This window comes from Phocoena phocoena, chromosome 19, assembly GCF_963924675.1.
Source record: "Phocoena phocoena chromosome 19, mPhoPho1.1, whole genome shotgun sequence".
Taxonomy (NCBI): domain Eukaryota; kingdom Metazoa; phylum Chordata; class Mammalia; order Artiodactyla; family Phocoenidae; genus Phocoena; species Phocoena phocoena.
The window spans coordinates 13,172,891-13,194,508 of NC_089237.1; the positions used below are offsets into that span (position 1 = coordinate 13,172,891).

Below are 21,618 nucleotides of genomic sequence, written 5' to 3' on the forward strand. Positions count from 1 at the left end.
CAACCCAGCCCCAGAGAGAGGATTTTTCCCTTATCTGGATTGCCCCCTTGGAGTTGAAAAATCCCAGATTTCACCCCCTGGTGCTGACATTGGTTCCCGTAACTTTCCACCTGCTGCTTTGTTCTAATCAAGATTTGCTGGTTACTCAGTTATGGAGTTGGTGGTTAACCCTCTCCCCTCCGCTGGTCCCCCAGAGAGAACCATCTTGCTTGCTTCACAGGAGGCTAGGATGTGCCTTACCGCTCACTTGCATCTTGGAGGTGCTGGAGGTGCTACCATCTGCTTTTTTTTTTTTTTTTTTTTTGCGGGACGCGCAGGCTCAGCGGCCATGGCTCGCGGGCCCAGCCGCTCCGCGGCACGTGGGATCTTCCCGGATTGGGGCACGAACCCGTGTCCCCTGCATCGGCAGGCGGACTCTCAACCCCTGCGCCATCAGGGAGGCCCTACCATCTGCTTTACAGGTGAGGAGACTGAGGCCCTTAGAGCAGGAAGACCCGTTTAACACAGTTCCTTTGTCCTTTCTCTCCAGGCCCCAACCCCCTTTCTCTCTATGTCACACACACGCACGCACGCACGCACACACACACGCACTCATGCACGCACGCACGCACGCAAACGCACGCACGCACACACACACGCATGCACACACACGCACACTGGAGCAGAAAACGTGATGTGATAACGTACTTTAGAGCCTGTTGACTTGACCTTGTTCATGCAGACTGATGAGAGATGATAGATGATTGATAGATAGATAGATGGAGACAGATCACTGGGGGCTGAGAGCAGGGTGGGAATGGGGACAGAGATGAGGACCCCTCAGGTCCCCGCACTCACCCCCAGTAACCAGGGTGTTGGGCCCGAGCTCTGACAGAACCCCCTTTCCCTGAGATGGGGGCCCAGGATGAGGAAGACGAGATGCTGCAGGTGCCTCCTTTGTGGCTGATGGCTTCTGGGGCTGTCTGAACTAGACAAACATCATCCCGACGGCTCTGTGCACACCCCACACTGCCCAGACGCAGATGCCCACTTGTAAGGAAGTGTCTTCTCCTGCCCCTTCCGCCACCCATTCTCACTCGCCTCCTCTTTACGGGGTTAAATCCTCTTCATCAGCATCTCCCTGCTCTGCTCACCTCCCAAAACTCTTCCCCATCCCTTCTCAGCCTGCAAGAGAAACAAAATAAAGTAAAGTAATTGGACACCAGTTCTGACATCACATGCTCCTAGGGACTCTTGAGGAGCTAATGTCCACAGAATTGAGTATCGTTGGGCTGGAGGGAGATTTGCCTCATCTTGGTTCCGTCTTCCTGCGATTCAAGAGATGCTGTCTCTTGTTTGGGTCTCCTGCCCAGTGCGAGGCCCTGGCCTGTTCACTCTTCTCTGAGTGTTGGTCACAGGCCACCCCAAGGGGTCTCACCTGGCCGTGGGCTGCTGGCACAGGTGGTCGTGGTCTCTGAGGGGGTACAAGGCTGCCCTAGGCTCCTGTCAGGGTCCTCTTGTCTCCCCTGGGGCTAGATGTCCTCCGAGGGGGTCCGGAACTGCTGATGCCTAAAGCAGACCTGGGGGACCCCACCCCCTTCCCTTCCGTGTTCACAAGAGCTGGGAGGTTCCAAGGATGCAGACGTCCCCCTGTGGTTTTCACCCCTTTTTCTGGTGAGCATCTGACATCCCTGAAGCCCTCATTTCCCACTTTTCTCCGATTGATTCCTCTCCTCCCAACCGCTGTTCACTTTGTTCCTTCCAGGCTCCAACCATTTGTCCTCCCGTAATTTCACCCAGATGCCTCCCTCCTCACCCTGCCTATCACCAGCAGTAGTCTCCAAGGCCATATGAAGGGTAGATCCCACCAGAAGCTGGTCCTGAACCAAGGCTGCTCCCCTGGTGCCCAGGAGAGTCTGACCTGGGCAGCTCTGATTCCAGGAGAGTCTGATTCTGGGAGAGTCTGATCCTGGGCATCTCTGATCCTGGGACAGTCATCCTGGGCATCTCTGCTCCTGGGAGAGTCTGACCTGGGCAGCTCTGCTCAAGGCTGCCTGCCTGGCCTCACACAAGCAACCGTGGCTCCAGCTGACCTCCTCCGGTGGGAATCACCGAGTCAGGGGCCAGGATCTTCCACAAAAGGGCGCTGTGACTTGGTCTCTGCTGAAGGAAGGGATGAGAATCCGTAACCCGCCCTTCAGGCCTCTGACACAGGACTTTTCTACCCAAAGCCTTGGCCTTCTTTACCTTCCATCAAGAGCAGGGCAGGGCGGAATTTAACTGGAAAAAATCTGAAGTCAGTCCACGTGCAAACGAAGCGCACGCTGGGCAGGTCAGAGGAGGCCACACCCACAGGAGCAGCCAGCCTGGGCTCGGCAGTCTGAGGGGGCCCACTCGGCAGAGCTGGGCCCGGGTCCAGAACAGACTCCGGGAGCCTGACAGGTCCACCTGGTCCAGAACTGCAGCCCTCTCCCCTGCTTCTGGGCAACATCTGACAGGCTCCATGCCCCCACCCCCGGGGCTCACAGGGGGCTCAGTGGGGTTGGGGTTTTTTTGTTTTTGTTTTTAACGAAGATGTTAGGGGTAGGAGTTTTTTAATTTATTTATTTATTTTTGCTGTGTTGGGTCTTCGTTTCTGTGCGAGGGCTTTATCTAGTTGTGGCAAGTGGGGGCCACTCTTCATTGCGGTGCACAGGCCTCTCACTATCGCCGCCTCTCTTTTTTGCGGAGCACAGGCTGCAGTCGCGCAGGCTCAGTAGTTGTGGCTCACGGGCCTAGTTGCTCTGTGGCATGTGAGATCCTCCCAGACCAGGGCTCGAACCCGTGTCCCCTGCATTAGCAGGCAGATTCTCAACCACTGCGCCACCAGGGAAGCCCAAGGTTGGGATTTTACTTGTAAAGTTGCTCTTTATTAATTCTTTAAATTAGCATTCAGTAAAATTATAGTTCTTTGATGTACGGTCCTAAGAACTGAACACATTTATAGATTCATGTAATAACTTTATGGGTACAGAACAGCTACATCGCCCCCAAACCACTTTATAGTCCCGCCACCCAACCCTTGGCAACCATCCCTATAGTTTTGTTTCTTATGAATGGAATCACGCAGAATGTCACCTTTGAGCCCAGCTCCTTTCACTCCTGTAATGACCTGAGATGCACCCCGGCTGCCGGCTGTATCATAGCTCCTTCCTTTCACTGGAGGGTCGTGCTCCACTGTGGGGTGTGCCACCCTATGGGAATCCACTTACTCCACTGAAGGGTTGTTTCCAGGTTTGTGTGGTTATTGAACAGAGTTGCCACGTGCATCTGTGTACAGGTTTTTGTGTGAATGTAAGATTTAATTTCTTTGGGGCTTCCCTGGTGGCGCAGTGGTTAAGAATCCGCCTGCCAATGCAGGGGACACGGGTTCGAGCCCTGCTCCGGGAAGATCCCACATGCCGCGGAGCAACTAAGCCCGTGCACCTCAACTACTGAGCCTGCGCTCTAGAGCCCGTGAGCCACAACTACTGAGGCCACATGCCACAACTACTGAAGCCTGCACGCCTAGAGCTCATGCTCTGCAACAAGAGAAGCCACTGCAGTGAGAAGCCCGTGCACCAAAATGAAGAGTAGCCCCCGCTTGCCGCAACTAGAGAAAGCCCGCGTGCAGCAACAAAGAAGACCCAACGCAGCCAAAAATTAATTAATTTTAAAAAGATTTAACTTCTTTTGGGTAAATGCCCACAAGTGCAATTGCTGAGTGATATCACAAATATACGTCCAACTTTATAAGAAGTGCTAAACTGTGCTTGAGGGTGACCATACCATTTTGCATTCTTCCCGGTCATGAATGAGAGTTCCTATTGCTCCATGTTCTTATCATCACTCAGTAGTGTCAGTAATTTAACTCCATCCATTTGGTATGTAGTGGTATCTCACCATGGTTTTAATTTGCATTTCCCTAATGGCTAATGATGTTAAACATATTTTCATGGGCTCAGTTGCCATCCATGTATCTTTTTGTGGTGAAGCAACTGTTCAAGTCCTTTCCCAGCTTGTAAGTGGATTATTTGCTTTTCTACTGTTGGATTTTGAGCGTTCTTTCTCTATTCTGGATACAGTGCCTTTGTCAGATATGTGATTTGAAAATATTTTCTCCTAGTCTATGTCTTGTTTTCATTCTCTTAACATCGTCTTTTGCCAAGCAGAAGTGTTTTTTTTTTGTTTGTTTGTTTTTTTGATTCGTAAACATTTATTTACATCTTTATTGGAGTATAATTGCTTTACAATGGTGTGTTAGTTTCTGCTTTATAACAAAGTGAATCAGTTATACATATACATATGTCCCCATATCTCTTCCCTCTTGCGTCTCCCTCCCTCCCACCCTCCCTATAGAAGTTTTTAATTTTGATGAAGTCCAGTTTGTCACTGTTTGCCACAGTTTGTCCCGGGGCTTTTGATGTCGAGTCTAGGAACTCTTCCCTAACCCCGAGTTCATGAAGATTTTCTCTATGTTTTCTTCTAAAAGTTTTATAGTTTTGTATTTAAATCTATGATCCATTTTGAGTTCATTCTTGTGTAAGGTGTGTGGGTTAAGTCAAGGTTCGTCGTTTGCATATTGTCCTGTTGTTCCCACGTCATTTATAGGTACAGACATTTCGTCAAGGCATCCCCCTTTTTAAAAATCTCCAATGTCTTTCCATTGGAAACAAAAGTCCTTACCTGCAGGGTCAGGTTTCCCCTCCTCTCTGAGCTTCCCTCTGCTCTGTTCCCACCAGCCTCGGGCTCTCCTCCAGGGACCCACCCTCTACAAACTGTGGCTTCTGTATTGACTGGCCTTGTGCCCACCTGCCCTCTCCCTAGGATCTAAGCCCATAAGACAAGGGACACGCCTGCCTCGCTTGCCCTCTCACAAATATGCGGGAAAGTGTCCAAGGCTCTTTCTGGAGGAGCCACACCAGCCCAGCATCTAAGTGTGGAGTGTGCTGGGTGGATCAAGGGGCTCCTGAGGCCCCTCCTCTGGGTAAGTCCTGCCTGGGAAGTGAAGGGGGAGCAGGCGGGCTGGGCAGGGCTTCGCTGGGAATCCATCCACATTTTAGGCAGGTCATTTTTGCCAGAGTTGGTGCGAGATTGGAGGGGCTAGGTGGGGAGAGAGGGGTCTGTCAGAAGGTGATTTCATTCATGCAAGTACAGAGGACAAGGTCACAGAAGGGAGACAGGAGAAGAATAGGGGGCAGTACTCAGTAATATGGGGATGACCTGATGGGGCTGGAGGCAGCCAGTGACCCTCTGCCAGAGGGACCAGGTGGGGGCCACATGTTGGAGGGTCTGTAGACAACCAGGATAGGGAAGCTGCAGTTTGGATGCAGCAGAACCAAGAGTCTGGGAAGCTGGTCTGCAGAAGAAGGATGGAGCAGTGGGGGAGAGGGAGAGAAGAGGAGGCGGGGGTGGAGAGTGAGAGAGACAGAGACAGACAGACAGCTAGAAAAGTAAGAGAGGAGGGTAGCAGAGAGAGAGACCAGCTTTGTCTACAAGGTCCCGAAACCCAGGGGAAAACACCTAAGGCCACATCAGTGAAAAGCAGTGTGTGTCGGTGACTTTCTGAGTGGCATGAGACACACGTTTCCTGTATCCGCCTTGAAAGTCAAGAACCTGACTCCGAATGATCCTAGCAAAGGATGAGGATGTCAAATCCCTGTTGTGACAGTGAAAGGGGAAGAACCAGGAACGAGGGAGAGGCGGAGGGGAGAGAGGCTGTGAACACTGCCCTCCTGCTGCCAGCGACGCAACGCCTCTGGGAACCGGGGCCAGTGGTGTTTCCTCACCAGCCACCCTGCCCGGGACGCCACTCCTTCTGTCCAAATGGACCTAGTGGTGCCTCTTGCTGTGCCCACAGCGGCTGTTCAGCAAGTGCCACTTCTGGATGTCCCCTGGTGCTCCAGTGTGGTGCCTGGCTTTGGGGTTCATACCTTGGGCTGGCCCTGACCTGTCCCGCCATGTGCCACTCCCAGGGTCAATAGGGAAGTGTACCTCACCACCAGACGTTATTTAATTATTTATTTATTTACTCTTTTTTTTTTGAAGAGGCAAAATTATAAGGACAGAAAACTGAACAGTGGTTGCCAGGGTTGCGTCCCCTCAAGGGCCTCACTAGCGAAGTTGTAGGGTGACAGAACTGTTCTGGGTGGTTCTATGATGGGGGTGTGTACTCCATGCACTTGTGCAACCCCATAGGACACCACAAAGAGTGACCCTGGCTATGAAAAAATCAAGAACAGCTGGATGTGTGGGGTCCCGGGCCAGTGCAGGCTGAAGGGAGTCTGATGTATCAGATGGAAGACACACTCTCACTAAAAGGGGAGACAGAAAGGAACTGACCTGGACAACTTTGCAAAACAGTGCTTTGCTAAATGCTATAAAGAAAAGACGACTCTGTATACATACTGAACTCTAGTTGGTCAATTTATTTCCCACAGTGGTACAGGTTAGCAGTTTGAACCTACTTTACATGTACAGTAGGATTTAACAAGTAAACATGCAGTAGGGAACCGCTGCACAAGGAGGGTTCAGATACGCTTGGGGAGATGCCAGAATGAATGGTCATATCAGTGTGAACTCAGGTTTGCATCATATGTGCACGTGTGGGTGAGCACACATACCCATATTTCCTAGCTTTGCCCCCTGAGAGTCCTGGAAGCACGTAACACCCCAGTGGCCACAAGAGTACCTCATGCCCAGATTTTGGTTTCTAAATCCTATCTTCGATAAAAGGAACCAGGGCTCCTTGGAGAAATGCCTGGTACTGGGGCTGAGGCTGAGAAAATGCAAGATGAGCCTGGACCGTCTTACAGTCCCAGAAAGTAAGAAAAGGCTAAAAGAAAAAAAAAAAAGCAGTATGGGTAACTAAAAGAATAGAATAAATATCCAACATGCATTTATACCCTTACGCTAAAAGTAAACACAATTTACCACAAATTTCCTTGCAGAGTGGTTCTTTTTTTTAAATATTTATTTATTATTTAAAAAACTGGGGGGGGGGCTGCCTCAGGTTTTACTTGTGGCACACGGGATCTTTGTCGCAGCGCGCGGGCTTCTCTCTAGTTGTGACATGCAGGTTTTCTCTCTCTAGTTGCGGCGCGGGTTCCAGAGCGCGTGGGCTCTGTAGTTTGCTGCAGGCAGGCTCTCTAGCTGAGGCACATGAGCTCAGTAGTTGTGGAGCATGGGCTTCGTTGCCCCTCTGCATGTGGGATCTTAGATCGAACCCGCGTCCCCTGCACTGGAAGGCGGATTCTTTACCACTGGACCACCGGGGAAGTCCCTGTATGGCAGTTCTTAACCATAAGTCTGCCTTTTTTTTGTCGTTGGGAGAGCGGGTTAGCTGGGTGGGCCAGGGTGTCAAACTCCCTTGCCTGCTCCAGACAATTCCCCAATAGGCTGCTGAGATTAGAGGCTTGGGATGCTCAGAACGAGACCTAAAAATACCTGTGCTGAGGAGGCCTACGGGGAGGGCCGTGTCTTGCCTTAGCACGGCTTCCAAGGGTTTCTTATTTCTGTACCGGAGGTGGGGGATCTGACCCTTAACTTAATTTTTCCTTTTTCGCCCCAGGACTTGGACTGAGAGGTGGTTTCCATATTTGCCTCAAATCAAGAAGCATACCTGGCATCCGACTGCTGCTGCTCATCGAGGTCGTCTGCCTGTGACCCGGGGCGTCTGCCCATGGGGTTGCCCTTCGATTCAGGTTCGTTCACGTGTCTGTGGCCCTCTCTAGGCCAGGCTCACAGCTAGAGCCAAGGTCCCTGAGATGAGAAGCCGCCAGGCGCTGGGAGCACCACACAGACTGCAGCAGGAGCTGGGGTTCCCCCCGGGGCACCCGAGAACCCCCCTCGGGGGACAGCACTCCCATTGATTCAACCTGCCCTCTTAAATATGGTGACCCTAATTAAATCAATCATCCTTCCTAACGGGCATCAGGAGATTTAAGAAGGATGATTGATTTAATGGGGGTCAGGCTGTTTAACTGGGCTGATTGAATCTGTGGAACTCACGTGATTTAAGGGGCTGGTTTAATATATGGGAGTCACATGATACGAGGGTGCCGATTGAATCAATGGGAGTCACCTCATTTATGGGGACTGATTTAACAATAGGAGTCACGTGATCCAAGGGACTGATTGAATCAGCCTGAGCGCCGCCCCCCCTCCAAGGAGGACAGCACCTATGTACACAACTGTGTACATACTATGTGTCCACAAAGGAACTTTGGCTACACAATGCACATACACAGCTGTGTACATAGCCCTCGCTCCCGCCAAGCCCTCACTAGGCACTCATGGCTGCCGTCTCACAACCCTCGTTAAGGACAAATTATTCACCGGACACTTGTTAGAAAGTGCAAGAGAGACTTTATTCAAGACTGGCAAATGTGGGAAGAAACTGATTTCAACTCCCAGTATAACAGGGACGAGTGAAGAGTGAAGGACGAGACAGCCCATTGCCAGGTGAGGATGCGAATGCAAATTACTAAGAGGAACCTAGTTAGCTTCAAGCGTGGGGAGTTCTTTGCTAAGACCGGGCTCAGGAGGCCAAGGATGAAGCCTGGGGGAGAAGAGGCGCCAGCCAGGGAGCCTCCGGAAGGGAGTCTCTACCGCCCTCACAACGGCCCCTTCCCTCCAAGTGGAGGTTCACACAGGTAAGGAACCAGGTCAGGAACCTGCCAAGGAAAGGCCACGCCGTGGCCGACAGATCCAAAGCTGGAGACTGACGCCAAGTCTAATCGGCCAAGACTTGGAAGGCGTGTCTCCTCCCTTGTGTGTGTCCCTTTGCGCCTCAGCCTCTGGATTTCCCTTTATCCCAGGCCCTGCGTCCCTCTCTCTCGGACTCTCACTGGCCTCTGCTCTGACGTTCTCGGCCAGTGTGAGCTGCTATCTTCCCATGCCCTCTCCACTACCACATTCTCCATCTACCTCCCTCCCCGTTGCCTGCATGGAATTTCCAACCATGAGTCCCACTCTCTGCCCTGACTGGCCACAGCCCAGAACAGATCTGCTGATTAGGTTGTGTGCCTTGTAGAACACACTTATGTGCTGTGTGCCTGTTTCTAAAGGTGATGAGTACAATGTTTTATGTCTTCTTCTTTCTTAAAAGAAAAATCCAAACAGCAAAATTAATTTACCCTTCATGGACTGTGCCCTGCTGGAAGCTTTCCACAGGTGGCCCGAGAGGAAGGGGTTCTTGGAGGAGGCTGAGCCGTGCCGGACTGTCTCTGCCACTGCAGAGGGAGGCTCTCAGATAACAGGTGGGGGATAGTTTCCTGGAGGCCACACCTGAAACTGTCCCGCTTCCCAGAGGGATGGCCCATGAGCCCCCTCCTCAAAGCCCAGAAGCCAAGTTGAAACTGGTGTCCCCAGGACAGGGCCAGTTTTTCCTGTTTGTCCTGTTTGGGTACCCCAGGCGGCAGCCAGAAACCCAATATGCCAGAGCAGAGGAGGAGAGCAGAGGAGGGAAGGTAAACAGGAGACCCCAGGCAATACCATTCTGGGAGAATGTGGGGGCAGGGACACTGGAGGGGGCTGCAGACAAGAGCTGGACGGCCCAGCGCTAAGACCCTAAACACGTCCTCACCTGGTTGCAGAACCCTGCTCCCACCTCCTGCTCGGCGTCCTGTGCTGGAGGTACCTACCGTCACCTTTGGATGCTGGGTGCCCCAGGGCTCACCTCCTTGGGCGGTCTCTCCCCTCACAGTTAATGCTGGCCCCACACAGAGCTCATCTTCCAGCTCCAGCTGCTTCCTCTGCTGAAGACGCTCTCCATGGTCACCTCTCACATGTCATGTGCAAATAAAGGCCCTCCATCAACCCCCAAAACCTCGTGCTTTCCATTCAGTAACAGGCAGTGTCGTTCTTCCAGATGCTCAGGCCAAACTGCAGTGTCACGCTCCACCTGGCTCTTTCTCACAAACCCCACATCCATCCTTGATTTCTTGCTGCTCTAATTTTATGATGTTTCCAAATCCACCACTCCTGTCATACAGCAGCACCACCCGGCCTCCTGCTGGTCTAAGCTACTTCACCAGGGCCCGGATTATGGTAAAGAGCCTCCCAACCTCCCCTGCTGTCTTCCTGCTGCCCACGGTCTTGTTCTTCACCCTCAGCCACTGAAAGACCTAGTCATGGCCTTCTTCTCTCATCTCATTTAGAATGAAATCCAAAGTCTTCATGACACTCAGGAGGTCGGCATGCCATAACCCCATTGTCCCCTCTATCCTCATTGCCCTGCAGATACTCTGGACTCTGGCTCCCCTCAGACAAGCACCCCTACCTCAGGGCCTTTGCACATCCCACCCATCTGCTAGAAAGCTCTTCCCCTAGGCATGTGCACGGCTGGCCTCACTTCATTCACACCAAAGCTCATCTTACTTGCTTGCCTATGATCTGTCTCCTTGCAAGAACCAAAGCTCCCAGGACACAGGGGCCTCATTTTCCTCCTGCTTCCCCAGCACCTGGCGTGACGGCTGGCACATAGTAGGTGTTCAGTAACATGAGTTATGAGTAAATTAGTGAGTGGGGATGCTGCCAGCCACAACGTCTGGAGACTGTGTCCTGGCTGGAGGGGTGTGTCCTGAGCCACACCCTCTGTTCTGGACAGGTCCCCAATGAGCCCCCGCCCCCACCCAACTACACAGACCACCCAGCTGCTTTCTCTGACCTTCGTACATGAAGCCCCCCCTGGCTTCTTCACAGACCCTCTTTTCTTCCATTCAAACCCTTCTTCTACCTCCCGGCCAAGCTCACTTAATTGTCCAAGCGGCTGGAGGACACTGCGTCACTGCTGTGTCTAGGGGGAGTGTGGGGGAGCTCTGCAAAGGGGCTAGTGTTAGACAAGTACCAGTTCAGGGTAGAGTTCCATGCACCAGCGCCCTTTTCCAAAGGGTAGGGGGTCTTCCCTGTTGCACCTGGTGGGTGGTGGGTGGTGGACATTGACCAGGCAACAGCGAAGTTCCTCATTTGTCCTGGCCTCACTGGTGGAGATGGGACCCCTGTGGAACTGACTGCCTCAGGCGTTCTGTGCGCCCCCCTCACCCCTTGCCCTGGTGACTTGCTGTATCCAGCAAGCAGGAAGCAGCTGCCCCGTGCACAGAGGAGAGCTTTCCTCTGCAGTGAATCCTGGCCGGCAAATGCCAAGGGGGCACTCCTGCCAGCCTGGGTGCTCAAGGGTGATGAGCTGAGTCCTGCCGCCCCGAGGCAGGCTGTGCTACTTAGGCCACTGACACTGGCTTCTGCACGAACAGCACATTGTGGGCATTTCATTACTGTCCACTGCACCCCAAAGTGCCAAGTTCCTGGAGCCTGTTGGAGAGTTTGTCCTCTTCCGTGTGTGCCAGCCATAGTTCCAGGAGGAATACTGTGCAGCCTGGCGGGTACAGTGTAGGGAAAGGGATTTGCATTTCCAGACAGTCACCCACCGTGCACCAGGCCCTGTGTGTGTGAATGATCTCGTGTGTCAGAGACCCCAATCCCCCAAACGGAGCCCCAAGGCACTAAGTACTCAGCCAGAATCCTACACACAGCCGCTGGCCACACCCCAGTGGTTGGCTGCCCCTGTTAAAACCACTTCTAGCTCCAGGCTCAGAGCACCTCGCTAAAGCCAGGGGTTGGGGTCCAAAGCCATCACTGTTGAAGCTCATAGCAGGAGAAAGAAGAGAGCAAGAACCAATAAACCAAAGCAGCAGCCAAACACAACTAAGAGCTGTAGCACAGAGGGAGCACACGGGCCCACCCGGCTTTTGTGTGGTTCAGAGATCGGTTTTGCTCTTTCCTCTGCTGCCACCCAGCACCCCCAAAGAGAGGCTGACCAGCAGCCAATCAGTTCCCTTCGACCTCAGCTCAACATTTGGGTGCGGGGAGGCAAGTAGCCCTTTGAGAATCTGCTTAAACGTGGGAAAAGCCTTCTTCTCAGGAAAATGCACATGCCCAAGTTTGTGAAAACATCTGTAGGGGTACTCCAGGGATGCTAGGTAAAGAACTCCCTTTCAGAATCTAAATTTTAGATGAGGAGTGGTGCTGTTTGTACTCTATGGCCATCGAATCCTTGATTTCCTGAGGCCCAGGCGTGAAGAGCAAAACCTCCCAACTGAAGGCACCTGGAACCAGGATGTGGTCAGAGGGTGACAAAGCTTCCTGGGCTGGGACCGAAACAGAAATCCAAGAACGGACCCCTGATTCTATAAAAGCATATTTGATGTACTGGGGGCACTTCAAATCCATGGAAGAAAGGGCAGACGACTTTAGAAACAGTGTTGGGATGAGTGCTTGCTAGTTCAGCTTTTCCTCCTTAACGAACCACCCCAAATCTTAGTGGCTTAATGCAATCAGTTATTTGCTCGTGATTCTGTGGGTGGACAATTTGGGCTTTGCTCAAATAGGACGGTGACTTTGCTGGCTTCACCTGAGCTCCCCCGACCCTCTTAGTAATTGACACATTCCTCAAGCATGCAGCAGGTTAATGCATGTTCAACAAGCATGCAGCAGGTTGTCTCAGGCGCCTTCAAGTGACAGCTACTCTCCAAAGAGAGATCAAGTCCCATTGCATAAACACTTCTGTGCATCACATTTGTACCATTGCCTAAAGCAAGTCATGTGGCCAATCCCAGATCCAGGAGTGAAAAGATGGACCCCATCTCTTCATGAGAGAGGAGGCAAAAAGGCACGTGAGAGGGTCTCGAGCAATTTGTGGTCACGTATTGTTTGCAATCTACCATACTTAGCCTTTTGTGGAAAGAATTAACTTAGAAACTTCCCTCAAATAGGACATTCACCAAAATGTACTCCCAATTGGAGTAAAAGTTAAATATAAAAAATGAAACTGTGACAGTATTTGAGGACAGTATTGGTGAATATTTCTATGTCCTTGCAGGAGAAAAAACCCTTATGGTGAAAAAGTAAAAGTCAGAAACCAGAAAGATAAAGTTATTTTGGCATGCGTTCTTTTTTTTTTCAATTTTTTAATTTTTATTTTTGGCTGCATTGGGTCTTCGTTGCTGTGTGCAGGCTTTTACTTGTTGCAGTGAGCCGGGGCTGCTCTTCGTTGTGGTGCGCGGGCTTCTCATTGCGGTGGCTTCTCTCCGCTGTGGAACAGTAGCTCTAGGCGCGTGGGCCTCAGCAGTTGTGGCACACGGGCCCAGTAGCTGTGGCTCGTGGGCTCCAGAGCGCAGGCTCAGCAGTTGTGGCACACTGGCTTAGTTGCTCCGTGGCATGTGGGATCTTCCCGGACCAGGGCTCGAACTCTTGTCCCCTGCATTGGCAGGTGGATTCTTAACCACTGTGCCACCAGGGAAGTCCCAGGTGTGCCTTCTTAACAATTAAAATTATTCTTTTAAAACATCATGAACAAAATTAAAAGCCAAAATATAAATTGGAAAATTATTTGCAACACAAGTTTCAGAAAGAAAGATTTAATACGCTTTATATTTGAGAGTTTATATCAGAAAGAAACGGCAAATGACATGATCAAATCTTGATAGAGGACACGGAAAATAATCACCAGCATTTTGTATGTTTTCTAAATGAATAAACAGCTAACAACACATGAAAATATGCTCAACCCACTCTTAATTAAAGAAATACAAATTAAAACAACAAGGTGCCATTTTCACTTACTGAGTTGGCAAAGAGTTTTGTTTTGTTATTATTTTTTGTTAATAGGCAGTGCCCAGTATTATCAGTAAGTGATAGTGAGTAAAGAGGAGCTCCCGAACTAGGTCCCTCTGAGGATAGAGATCTCCTTGGTCCAACTCACAGATTCATTCATTCAACCAATGTTATTGAGCACCTACCATGTGCTGGGCACAGCCTAGACTCAGAAGGTGACATTTGTGCAAAGATCTGAAAGTGAGAAGTGAGGTGTGTGGCTATCTGTGGAAAAGGTCTCCCAGGCAGTGGAAACAGCGACACGAGCCCTGAAGATCCAACACATCCAGGGATCAGCCAGGGCCCAAGGGGCTCACGTGGAGCAGCTGAGGGAGGAGGTTAGGAGGACGTCAGAGGAGGTGGGGCATGGTGGGGCCTCTGCACGTCTTGAGGGCCCTCACGAGCACCACATTGGCTTTTATTCTGAGTGCTGTGGGAGCAGAAGGGGAACAGGTTGACTTGGGTGTTAGCAGATCCCTCTGGCTAGTGCGTTGAGAATAGACTGGGGTGCCAGAGTAAAGCTTCTGCAACAACCCAGGAGAGAAGGGATGGTGGGCCCTGAGTAACTGGTGAGATGCAAATAAGTGATCAATTCTGTATGTGTATTGGAGCTCACCTGGTAGGATTTCCTGATAAACTGGATGTGGGGCGGAGGGAAAGAGAAGATGACTCCAAGGTTCTGGCCTGAACAACTAAAAGGATGGAGCTGCCCTCCATGGAGATGAGAAAGCTCGGAGGAGCAGGTCTGGGGAGAGTATTGGAGCTCAGTCCTTGTCACGGATGTTGGAGTGGCGATGTTGAGTGGCAGGTGGACCCATGAGCCTGAGGTCACCTTAGCTGTGGTAACTTGATCTTGGAATTCCCAGCCTCCAGGATTAGGAGAAATAAATTCCTGTTGTTTCTAAGCTCTTTGATATCCAATTTTTTGTCTTCTTGATTTGACAAGGACTAAAAATGATGGAGTGACGCTTCCCCTCCGATTATTTTTTTGATTTCTTTTCATTGTTTTGCCTTCAGTTTTGGAATCTACATATATGTATATGTATATATATACAAATTGATGAATATTGTATCCATATTACATATAGTAAATGTTAATCATTAAGAAATTAATTATTTATGGACTTCCCTGGTGGCACAATGGTTAAGAATCCGCCTGTTAATGCAGGGGACATGGGTTTGAGCCCTGGTCTGGGAAGATCCCACATGCCACAGAGCAAATAAGCCAGTGCACCACAACTACTGAGCCTGCGCTCTAGAGCCCGTGAGCCACAACTACTGAGCCCACGTGCCACAACTACTGAAGCCCGTGCTCTGCAACAAGCCACTGCAATGAGAAGCCTGTGCACCTCAAAGAGTAGCCCCCACTCACCACAACTAGAGAAAGCCTGTGTGCAGCAATGAAGACCCAACACAGCCAAAAATAAATAAATTTTAAAAATAATAAATTTATTTTTAAAAAAGAAATTAATTATTTGGAATTATATTTGGACTCTTTTATTTAACAAATATTTCTAGAGCACCACCACATTTGGGGGCATTGTCCTAGGCCCTTTGTCTCATCAGCAAAGTGCCACAGCATTGACTCTGCACTGCACTCTCCCATTTTTTTCATCGTGATAGTGTCACTGATGGCATCCTTTCTCCATATTCCGTACCTTATGCCAGTTTTGCTATTTACGAAGCTATTTGTGATCAACTCTGAGGTATCATCTGCTTCTATGCCCTATGTCTAACTTTATGTGAGAGTATGTAATGCTTGCCATGTAACCTTCCTATAAATCGCAAAATATGTATTTTTAAAACTTTTTATGATAAAGCAGTAATTCTAATTCATGGTAGAAATTTTGGGAAATATGGAAAAACATGTAAGATAAAAAAAAATTTTTAAAGTCTATGATCCCTGCAGCCCAAAATAGTATTTCCTCCTGGTATTTTTTTCTATATATACTTTCCTGCATTTTCCAACTTTTGCATAATGAACATGCTGTCGCATTTGAAACCAGAAAACAAACATTTGCAGTTACAGTAGGGTTCTGTCATGCTCTTTGCAGGCTTGGCCAGAGAGAGGAAATGAGAAGATAAACAGCAGGATAGGTCTCCCCATTGTCACTGCTGCAGTGGCTCTGAGACGGAGACTTGATTGTTCTCAGGGGCTGCAGTACTTGGTGGGTCTGCTCCGCTGCACGTTTTCACCCTGCATTCCAGGCTGCCTGAGCTCTTGGCAGATTAAAAACAAACATAGCTGACATCTGGATGGTTTTGAAGTGTCTGCTGAGAAATGCCAAATGTGACGTTCACTCATAATAATTCCTTAATGTTTTCTAATACCTAGTTCCTCGTTCCATTTTCCCCCGAATCTCAAAAATATCTTTTTACAGTTTGTTAGAAACAGTATCCAAAGAACCACAGCGTCCTCTAATGTCTGTAACATTTTACACTGTCTTTCCTTCTTGTTTCAAATTTGACTTGAAACAATTGTTTTTTGGGAGGACTTGTGAAGGACTTGCATTTATCCATACACTATAATCTACACTTTTCCAAGATTTTCTATTCTTAACACTTGCTGAAAATTATTGGAGTATGCAAACCTTGATTTAATTAAGACCGCGCCTGTACGGTCGGGCGCGGGGAGCCCTCTGTCCTGCGCACACCAGACCCCAGAATCTAAGCGCCGGCCAGCGCCCCTAACCTCGGAAGCAAGCTTCAGCCTCCATCAAGAGCACCGCAGAAGGGAGCAAGCGTCGGTGGTTACCATGGAATTCCAATGTGTGGCTCTGATTAGCTGAGACACCTCCCGCTCGCCCACTCCGCTCCGCGCCGGGGGAGGGATACCCAGAGGCAGAGATTTCTCGGGGACTTCTGGGAAAAAGTAAGTCCTTGAGAACGAAAGCGGAAGCGGCGCGGCCCGAGGCCTTCTGGGAGTCGCAGTTCGTCGTCGTCAGGCGCTTTCGGACCCGCAGGCGGAGCCGCTTGGCTTCCCGTGAGGTCCGTGCGGACTGGGGCCCTGCTACCCCACCTCGTCTCCAGCCGGGAGCAGCGGGAGCTCGGTGCTGGGGCCTGGCGGGGAGCGGGACCCCGGGTTCCCTAGAGGCCGCGGAGGCCCAGGGCATTCCCTGTGCCGAGGAAGAGCGGAGGTGGAAGGAGAAAGAAATGTCAAGAAGAGAACTGCTTAAAGGGAAACTAAACCGAGCCAGAGTTTCCTTGCTGTGACAGCACATTTGGTGCAGTGGGCCAAAATTTTAATCTCCGGACTGCAGCCTGCGACCCCTAGACGGTGAGCCTTTGCTAAAATGTTTGCTTGAAAACCCGAAATTTGACTTGAAACAATTGGTTTTTGGGAGGACTTGTGAAGGACTTGCATTTATCCATACACTATAATCTACGCCTTTCCAAGATTTTCTATTCTTAACACTTGCTGAAAATTATTTGAGTATGCAAACCTTGAGTTAATTAAGAAAGCAAAGTATTGGCTTCCACAGTTTAAGTGACCATTCATTTGGGATTCTCAGAGGTTTGTATTTGTGAAAAAGAAAAAGGAACAGTTCTCTAGTGCCTTACCTCTCTTTGTACCAGAACATCTCTTATGTCTATGATTGGTGAAAATGCTGTTGCCTCTAGTTAGTGATTCTACCCAAACGTTGACTGTGATCTTAGATCACCTTATCATACTGCCCTTCTGTTTTCAACCAGTCTGATAACACCTCCCTCTAAGGCTCTGTGTGTGTCCTCTCTAGTTTTATGTCTTGTTTTTTGTGTTGACTGGAGGACAGTAAGTCTTTGTCCTTCGACGCAGACTTTCGGGAGACTCAGATTATATGCTTTTAAAAACTGATAGTGCTAGTGCTTTAAATTTTTCAAAATATTTACGTGATGAAAGTTTTGATTTTGTTGCATATTTTCTTTCCCCATGAGCAGAATTCTCAGTTTCTAAAATGTGTCTCAGCCCAGGAAAGAATTGTGGAGATCCTGTGAGATGCTGAGGTTTCCAGAGGCACTTATTCAGATGAGGGATAAATCTGTGCACTTTAGGGGTGAATGTTTAGGAGGAGTGGAATCTCTAAAATGTTGTTCAAGGAGCTCTCCTTAATGCCTTAAATTCTGCTTTTCTGTTCAGAGTTGGACCTTCTCTCTTTTTTTTTTTTTTGACATGAAAATATGTTTTTTGTTTTTTTTTACCACAGTGAGAAACCTTACATTTATAAGGTTTCTCCCCAGTATGAATTCTCAGATGTTGAACAAGAGATGAATTTACAGTGAATGCTTTTCCACAAACTTTACATTTATAGGGTTTTTCTCCAGTATGAGTTCTCTGATGTTCAGTAAGAGATGAACTCTGGATAAATGCTTTTCCACAGTCATCACACATGTAAGGTTTCTCACCGGTATGAATTCGTGTACGGATAAATGCTGTTATTCCTTTGTACATTGCTTTATCAGGTGCTGTTTTTACATTCCTCAGTGGCTTCTCTCCATGTGCTGTAGCTCTGCCATTTCTTCTTGTCACACATTTTCTTTTTTTCTTTTTAAATTTATTTTATTTATTTATTCTTGGCTGCGTTGGGTCTTCGTTGCTGCCTGTGGGCTTGCGGGTTTTCTCTAGTTGCGGCAAGCGGGAGCCACTCTTCGTTGCGGTGCGTGTGCTTCTCATTGCAGCGGCTTCTCTTGTTGCAGAGCACGGGCTCTAGGGGCGTGGGAGTCAGTAGTTGTGGCATGCGGGCTCAGTGGTTGTGGCTCGCGGGCTCCAGAATGCAGGCTCAGCAATTGTGGTGCATGGGCCTAGCTGTTCCGTGGCATGTGGGATCTTCCCAGACCAGGGCCTGAACCTGTGTCCCCTGCATTGGCACGCAGATTCTTAACCACTGCGCCACCAGGGAAACCCCTTTTTTTCTTTTTTTTAATATGTATTTATTTGGCTGTGCTGGGTCTTAGTTGCGGCAGATGGGATCTTCATTGCAGCATGCGGGCTTTTTTTTTTTTTTAGTTGTGGCATGCGGGCTCTTAGTTGAGGCATGCGGTATCTAGTTCCCCAACAAGAGATTGAACCCAGGCGCCCTGCATTGGGAGTGTGGAGTCTTAACTGCTGGACCACCAGGGAAATCCCTGTCGCACATTTTCTAATACTGCTATGCATCCCCTTCATTATTTGTCTTTTGACTAGGTACTTGTCCATTCTCTCATTTAAGCTCTGTTTAGTCTCCAGATTACTGTGGTAGTATAGTGGACAAAGCCTAAGTTCTATTTCTGACCATCTCATTAATAACTTCTGTATCTTTAGGTTATAATCACATAACCTCTCTAGTTCTAAACTTGTTTATCTTTAAATGAGAAGGTTAAACTTTTATATCTTTAAAACATTTTTTTCAGCTTTCAGACTCTTTGTGACATTGCCTATTGGGCCAACTTCTTTCCTAGCACTTCTGCCTCTTCTTAACTCTACTCCATTGACTTATTATTTTCCCAGATTACGAGACTGTAAATATGCATTCTAATTTTCAGTAAGGTTATTTATTTCCTCCTGAGTTCAGTTCCTGTAATCCCAACACAGAAAATATGTTTTTATAAATGTTTTATTCCCCTCAGATTTGAAGAGCAGAGCAGATACCAAAGAGAAGACCATTAGAATATACTTTTGAGTGAGCAGTTCCATCACTGTCATCATGGAAAGGCTCAGAGGGGATGTGTTCAAAGAGTATTTATTTGAAGAAACCTGTGAATATGAGGCCAAGGTAGAAAAGCAAAAGGAGCACTCTGTAGACAAAATTTCAAAAAAATCTGTTGCCCAAACCACTGGTTTTCAGCAAATAATAGTTGGCCATGAAGAAATATCTTGTGAGGAAAATGGGCATACTTTTAATGAGTTTGAGAGAGGTTTTGATCTAAGATCTAAACGTATCCCATGGAATGTTACTCATTCAGAAAAGAAACTACATATATTTGATCCATTTGGGGAAAGTGTCAAATGGAACTTATCTCCAATTAAAAGTCAAAGAGCTTCTAAAAGGAAAACTTATAATTGTAGTGACTGTGGAAAAAATTTCAGTGACCATTCAAACTTTTTTCATCATGAGAGAATTCATACTGGTGAGAAACCTTATAAGTGTCATGGCTGTGGAAAAGCATTTATCCAAAGTTTATCTCTTACTGAACATCAGAGAACTCATACTGGAGAAAAACCCTATAAATGTAAAGTTTGTGGAAAAGCATTTACTGTAAATTCATCACTTGTTCAACATCTGAGAATTCATACTGGGGAGAAACCTTATAAATGTAATGAATGTGGGAAAGCCTTCAGTGACTACTCATCCTTTATTCAACATCAAAGAATTCACAGTGGAGAGAAACCCTATGAATGTATTAACTGTTGGAAGTCCTTCACTGATATCTCAACTCTTACACAACATCAGAGAATTCACACTGGAGTGAAACCCTATAAGTGTAATGATTGTGGGAAGGCATTTAGACGAAGTACACACCTTACCCAACACCAGAGGACTCATACTGGGGAAAAGCCTTATAACTGTAATGAATGTGGAAAAGCGTTCAGTGCCCACTCAACCTTTACACAACACCAAAGGATTCACACTGGAGAAAAACCCTATACATGCAGTGAATGTGGGAAGGGCTTCCCTGAAAACTCGTCCCTTACTAAACATCATCGAATTCATACTGGAGAGAAACCTTATGAATGTTGTGAATGTAATAAAGCTTTTAGCCAGAGCACTCATCTTATTCAACATCAGAGACGTCATACTGGAGAGAAACACTTTAAATGTGATAAATGTGGAAAAGCATTTGGTAACAGTTCAATCCTGATCAGACATCAGCAGCTTCACATTTTAGAGTCATCCTAACGATACTACAGTTTTGTGGACTACTTCATCCTTTCATGAGCCACTCTTACTTTTTGGTCATATGTCTCTTACCCATGCCACCCACTCTTGCTTACAATTAGAATTTCTAGGAATGTTGTATTCCTGGGATAAAGTAAAACATTATATAATATTTAAAATATAAGTTTCCCATACTGACGCTGTTTTGTTAAGTGCATAGAGATTTAGATTGTTATGTGTTCTTGGAGAATTGGCCCTTTTTTCATACTTTAATGCCCCTTCTTATCCCGTAGTATCCTCCCTGTTCTGAAGTCTGCTCTGTCTGAAATTAATAAAAGTTACGTCAGCTTACTTTTGATTAGTGTTAGCATGACATATCTTTCTCCATCTCTTTACTTTTAACATAATGTTTGTTACTGTTTTCTATTCTTTGTGTTTTTGTTTCCTTTCTTCCATCTTTTTCTGCCTTCTCCCTCCACAATTTTCATCAAAAGTAGGCTATGACATCCCAAAGCACGAGGACCATCGGATGCTGCATGTGGTGGGGCGTGGGGGTCAGAAGGCACCTGAAGGTAAGAGTACCTCCAAACCTCACATTTGAAGTGTAGACTCTTTTCACAGTGGCCGTCCTGTGGCAGGATATTTTGCTATTAATTATAAACAAATACATAATTGAGCATTTTATGATTCCATTGTATCTCTTGTAGTACATTAATTATATGTCTTTTAAAAACATTTTATTGGTTGCCTTAGAGCTTGCAATATGTATTTTAAACTAAGTGCACCTTTAAATAAAACAACACTGCCTCACATGTAATGCAGGTACCTTATATCAGAAGTATTCCCATCCTTTGTGGCATTGCTGTCATTTGCTTCACTTGTGCGTATGCTATCACCCAATCACCCAATATGTTGTCATTATTATTGCTTTAAATAAACAATTATCTTTGAGATTTAAGAATAAGAAAATATGTTTATTTTACCTTCCTAAAATTTCCTCACTGACGCTCTTCATGTCTTTTTTTTTTTTTTTTTGCGGTACGCGGGCCTCTCACTGCTGTGGCCTCTCCCATTGCAGAGCACAGGCTCCAGACGCACAGGCTCAGCAGCCATGGCTCACAGGCCCAGCCGCTCCGTG

The 21,618-nt window shown here is 47.9% G+C and overlaps 1 protein-coding gene across 1 annotated transcript; it reads left to right on the top strand.

Annotated features, from left to right (window-relative positions):
• Nucleotides 1-891: 891 nt before the first annotated feature.
• Nucleotides 892-20,501, top strand: LOC136139030 (zinc finger protein 79-like). The gene is made up of 3 exons (XM_065897954.1): nucleotides 892-927; nucleotides 19,803-20,001; nucleotides 20,071-20,501. Exons 1-3 carry the CDS (start codon nucleotides 892-894, stop codon nucleotides 20,499-20,501), a joined length of 666 nt encoding a protein of 221 aa, XP_065754026.1.
• Nucleotides 20,502-21,618: the final 1,117 nt, after the last annotated feature.

Excerpts from the sequence above, each read along its gene's own strand:
- LOC136139030 (XM_065897954.1), top strand. The coding sequence starts at position 892 with ATGGGGGCCCAGGATGAGGAAGACGAGATGCTGCAG. Across the intron at positions 928-19,802 it reads AGGAAGACGAGATGCTGCAG|AGAACTCATACTGGAGAAAA; the intron begins GTGCCTCCTTTG and ends ACTGAACATCAG. Across the intron at positions 20,002-20,070 it reads TGGAGAGAAACCCTATGAAT|TGAAACCCTATAAGTGTAAT; the intron begins GTATTAACTGTT and ends TTCACACTGGAG.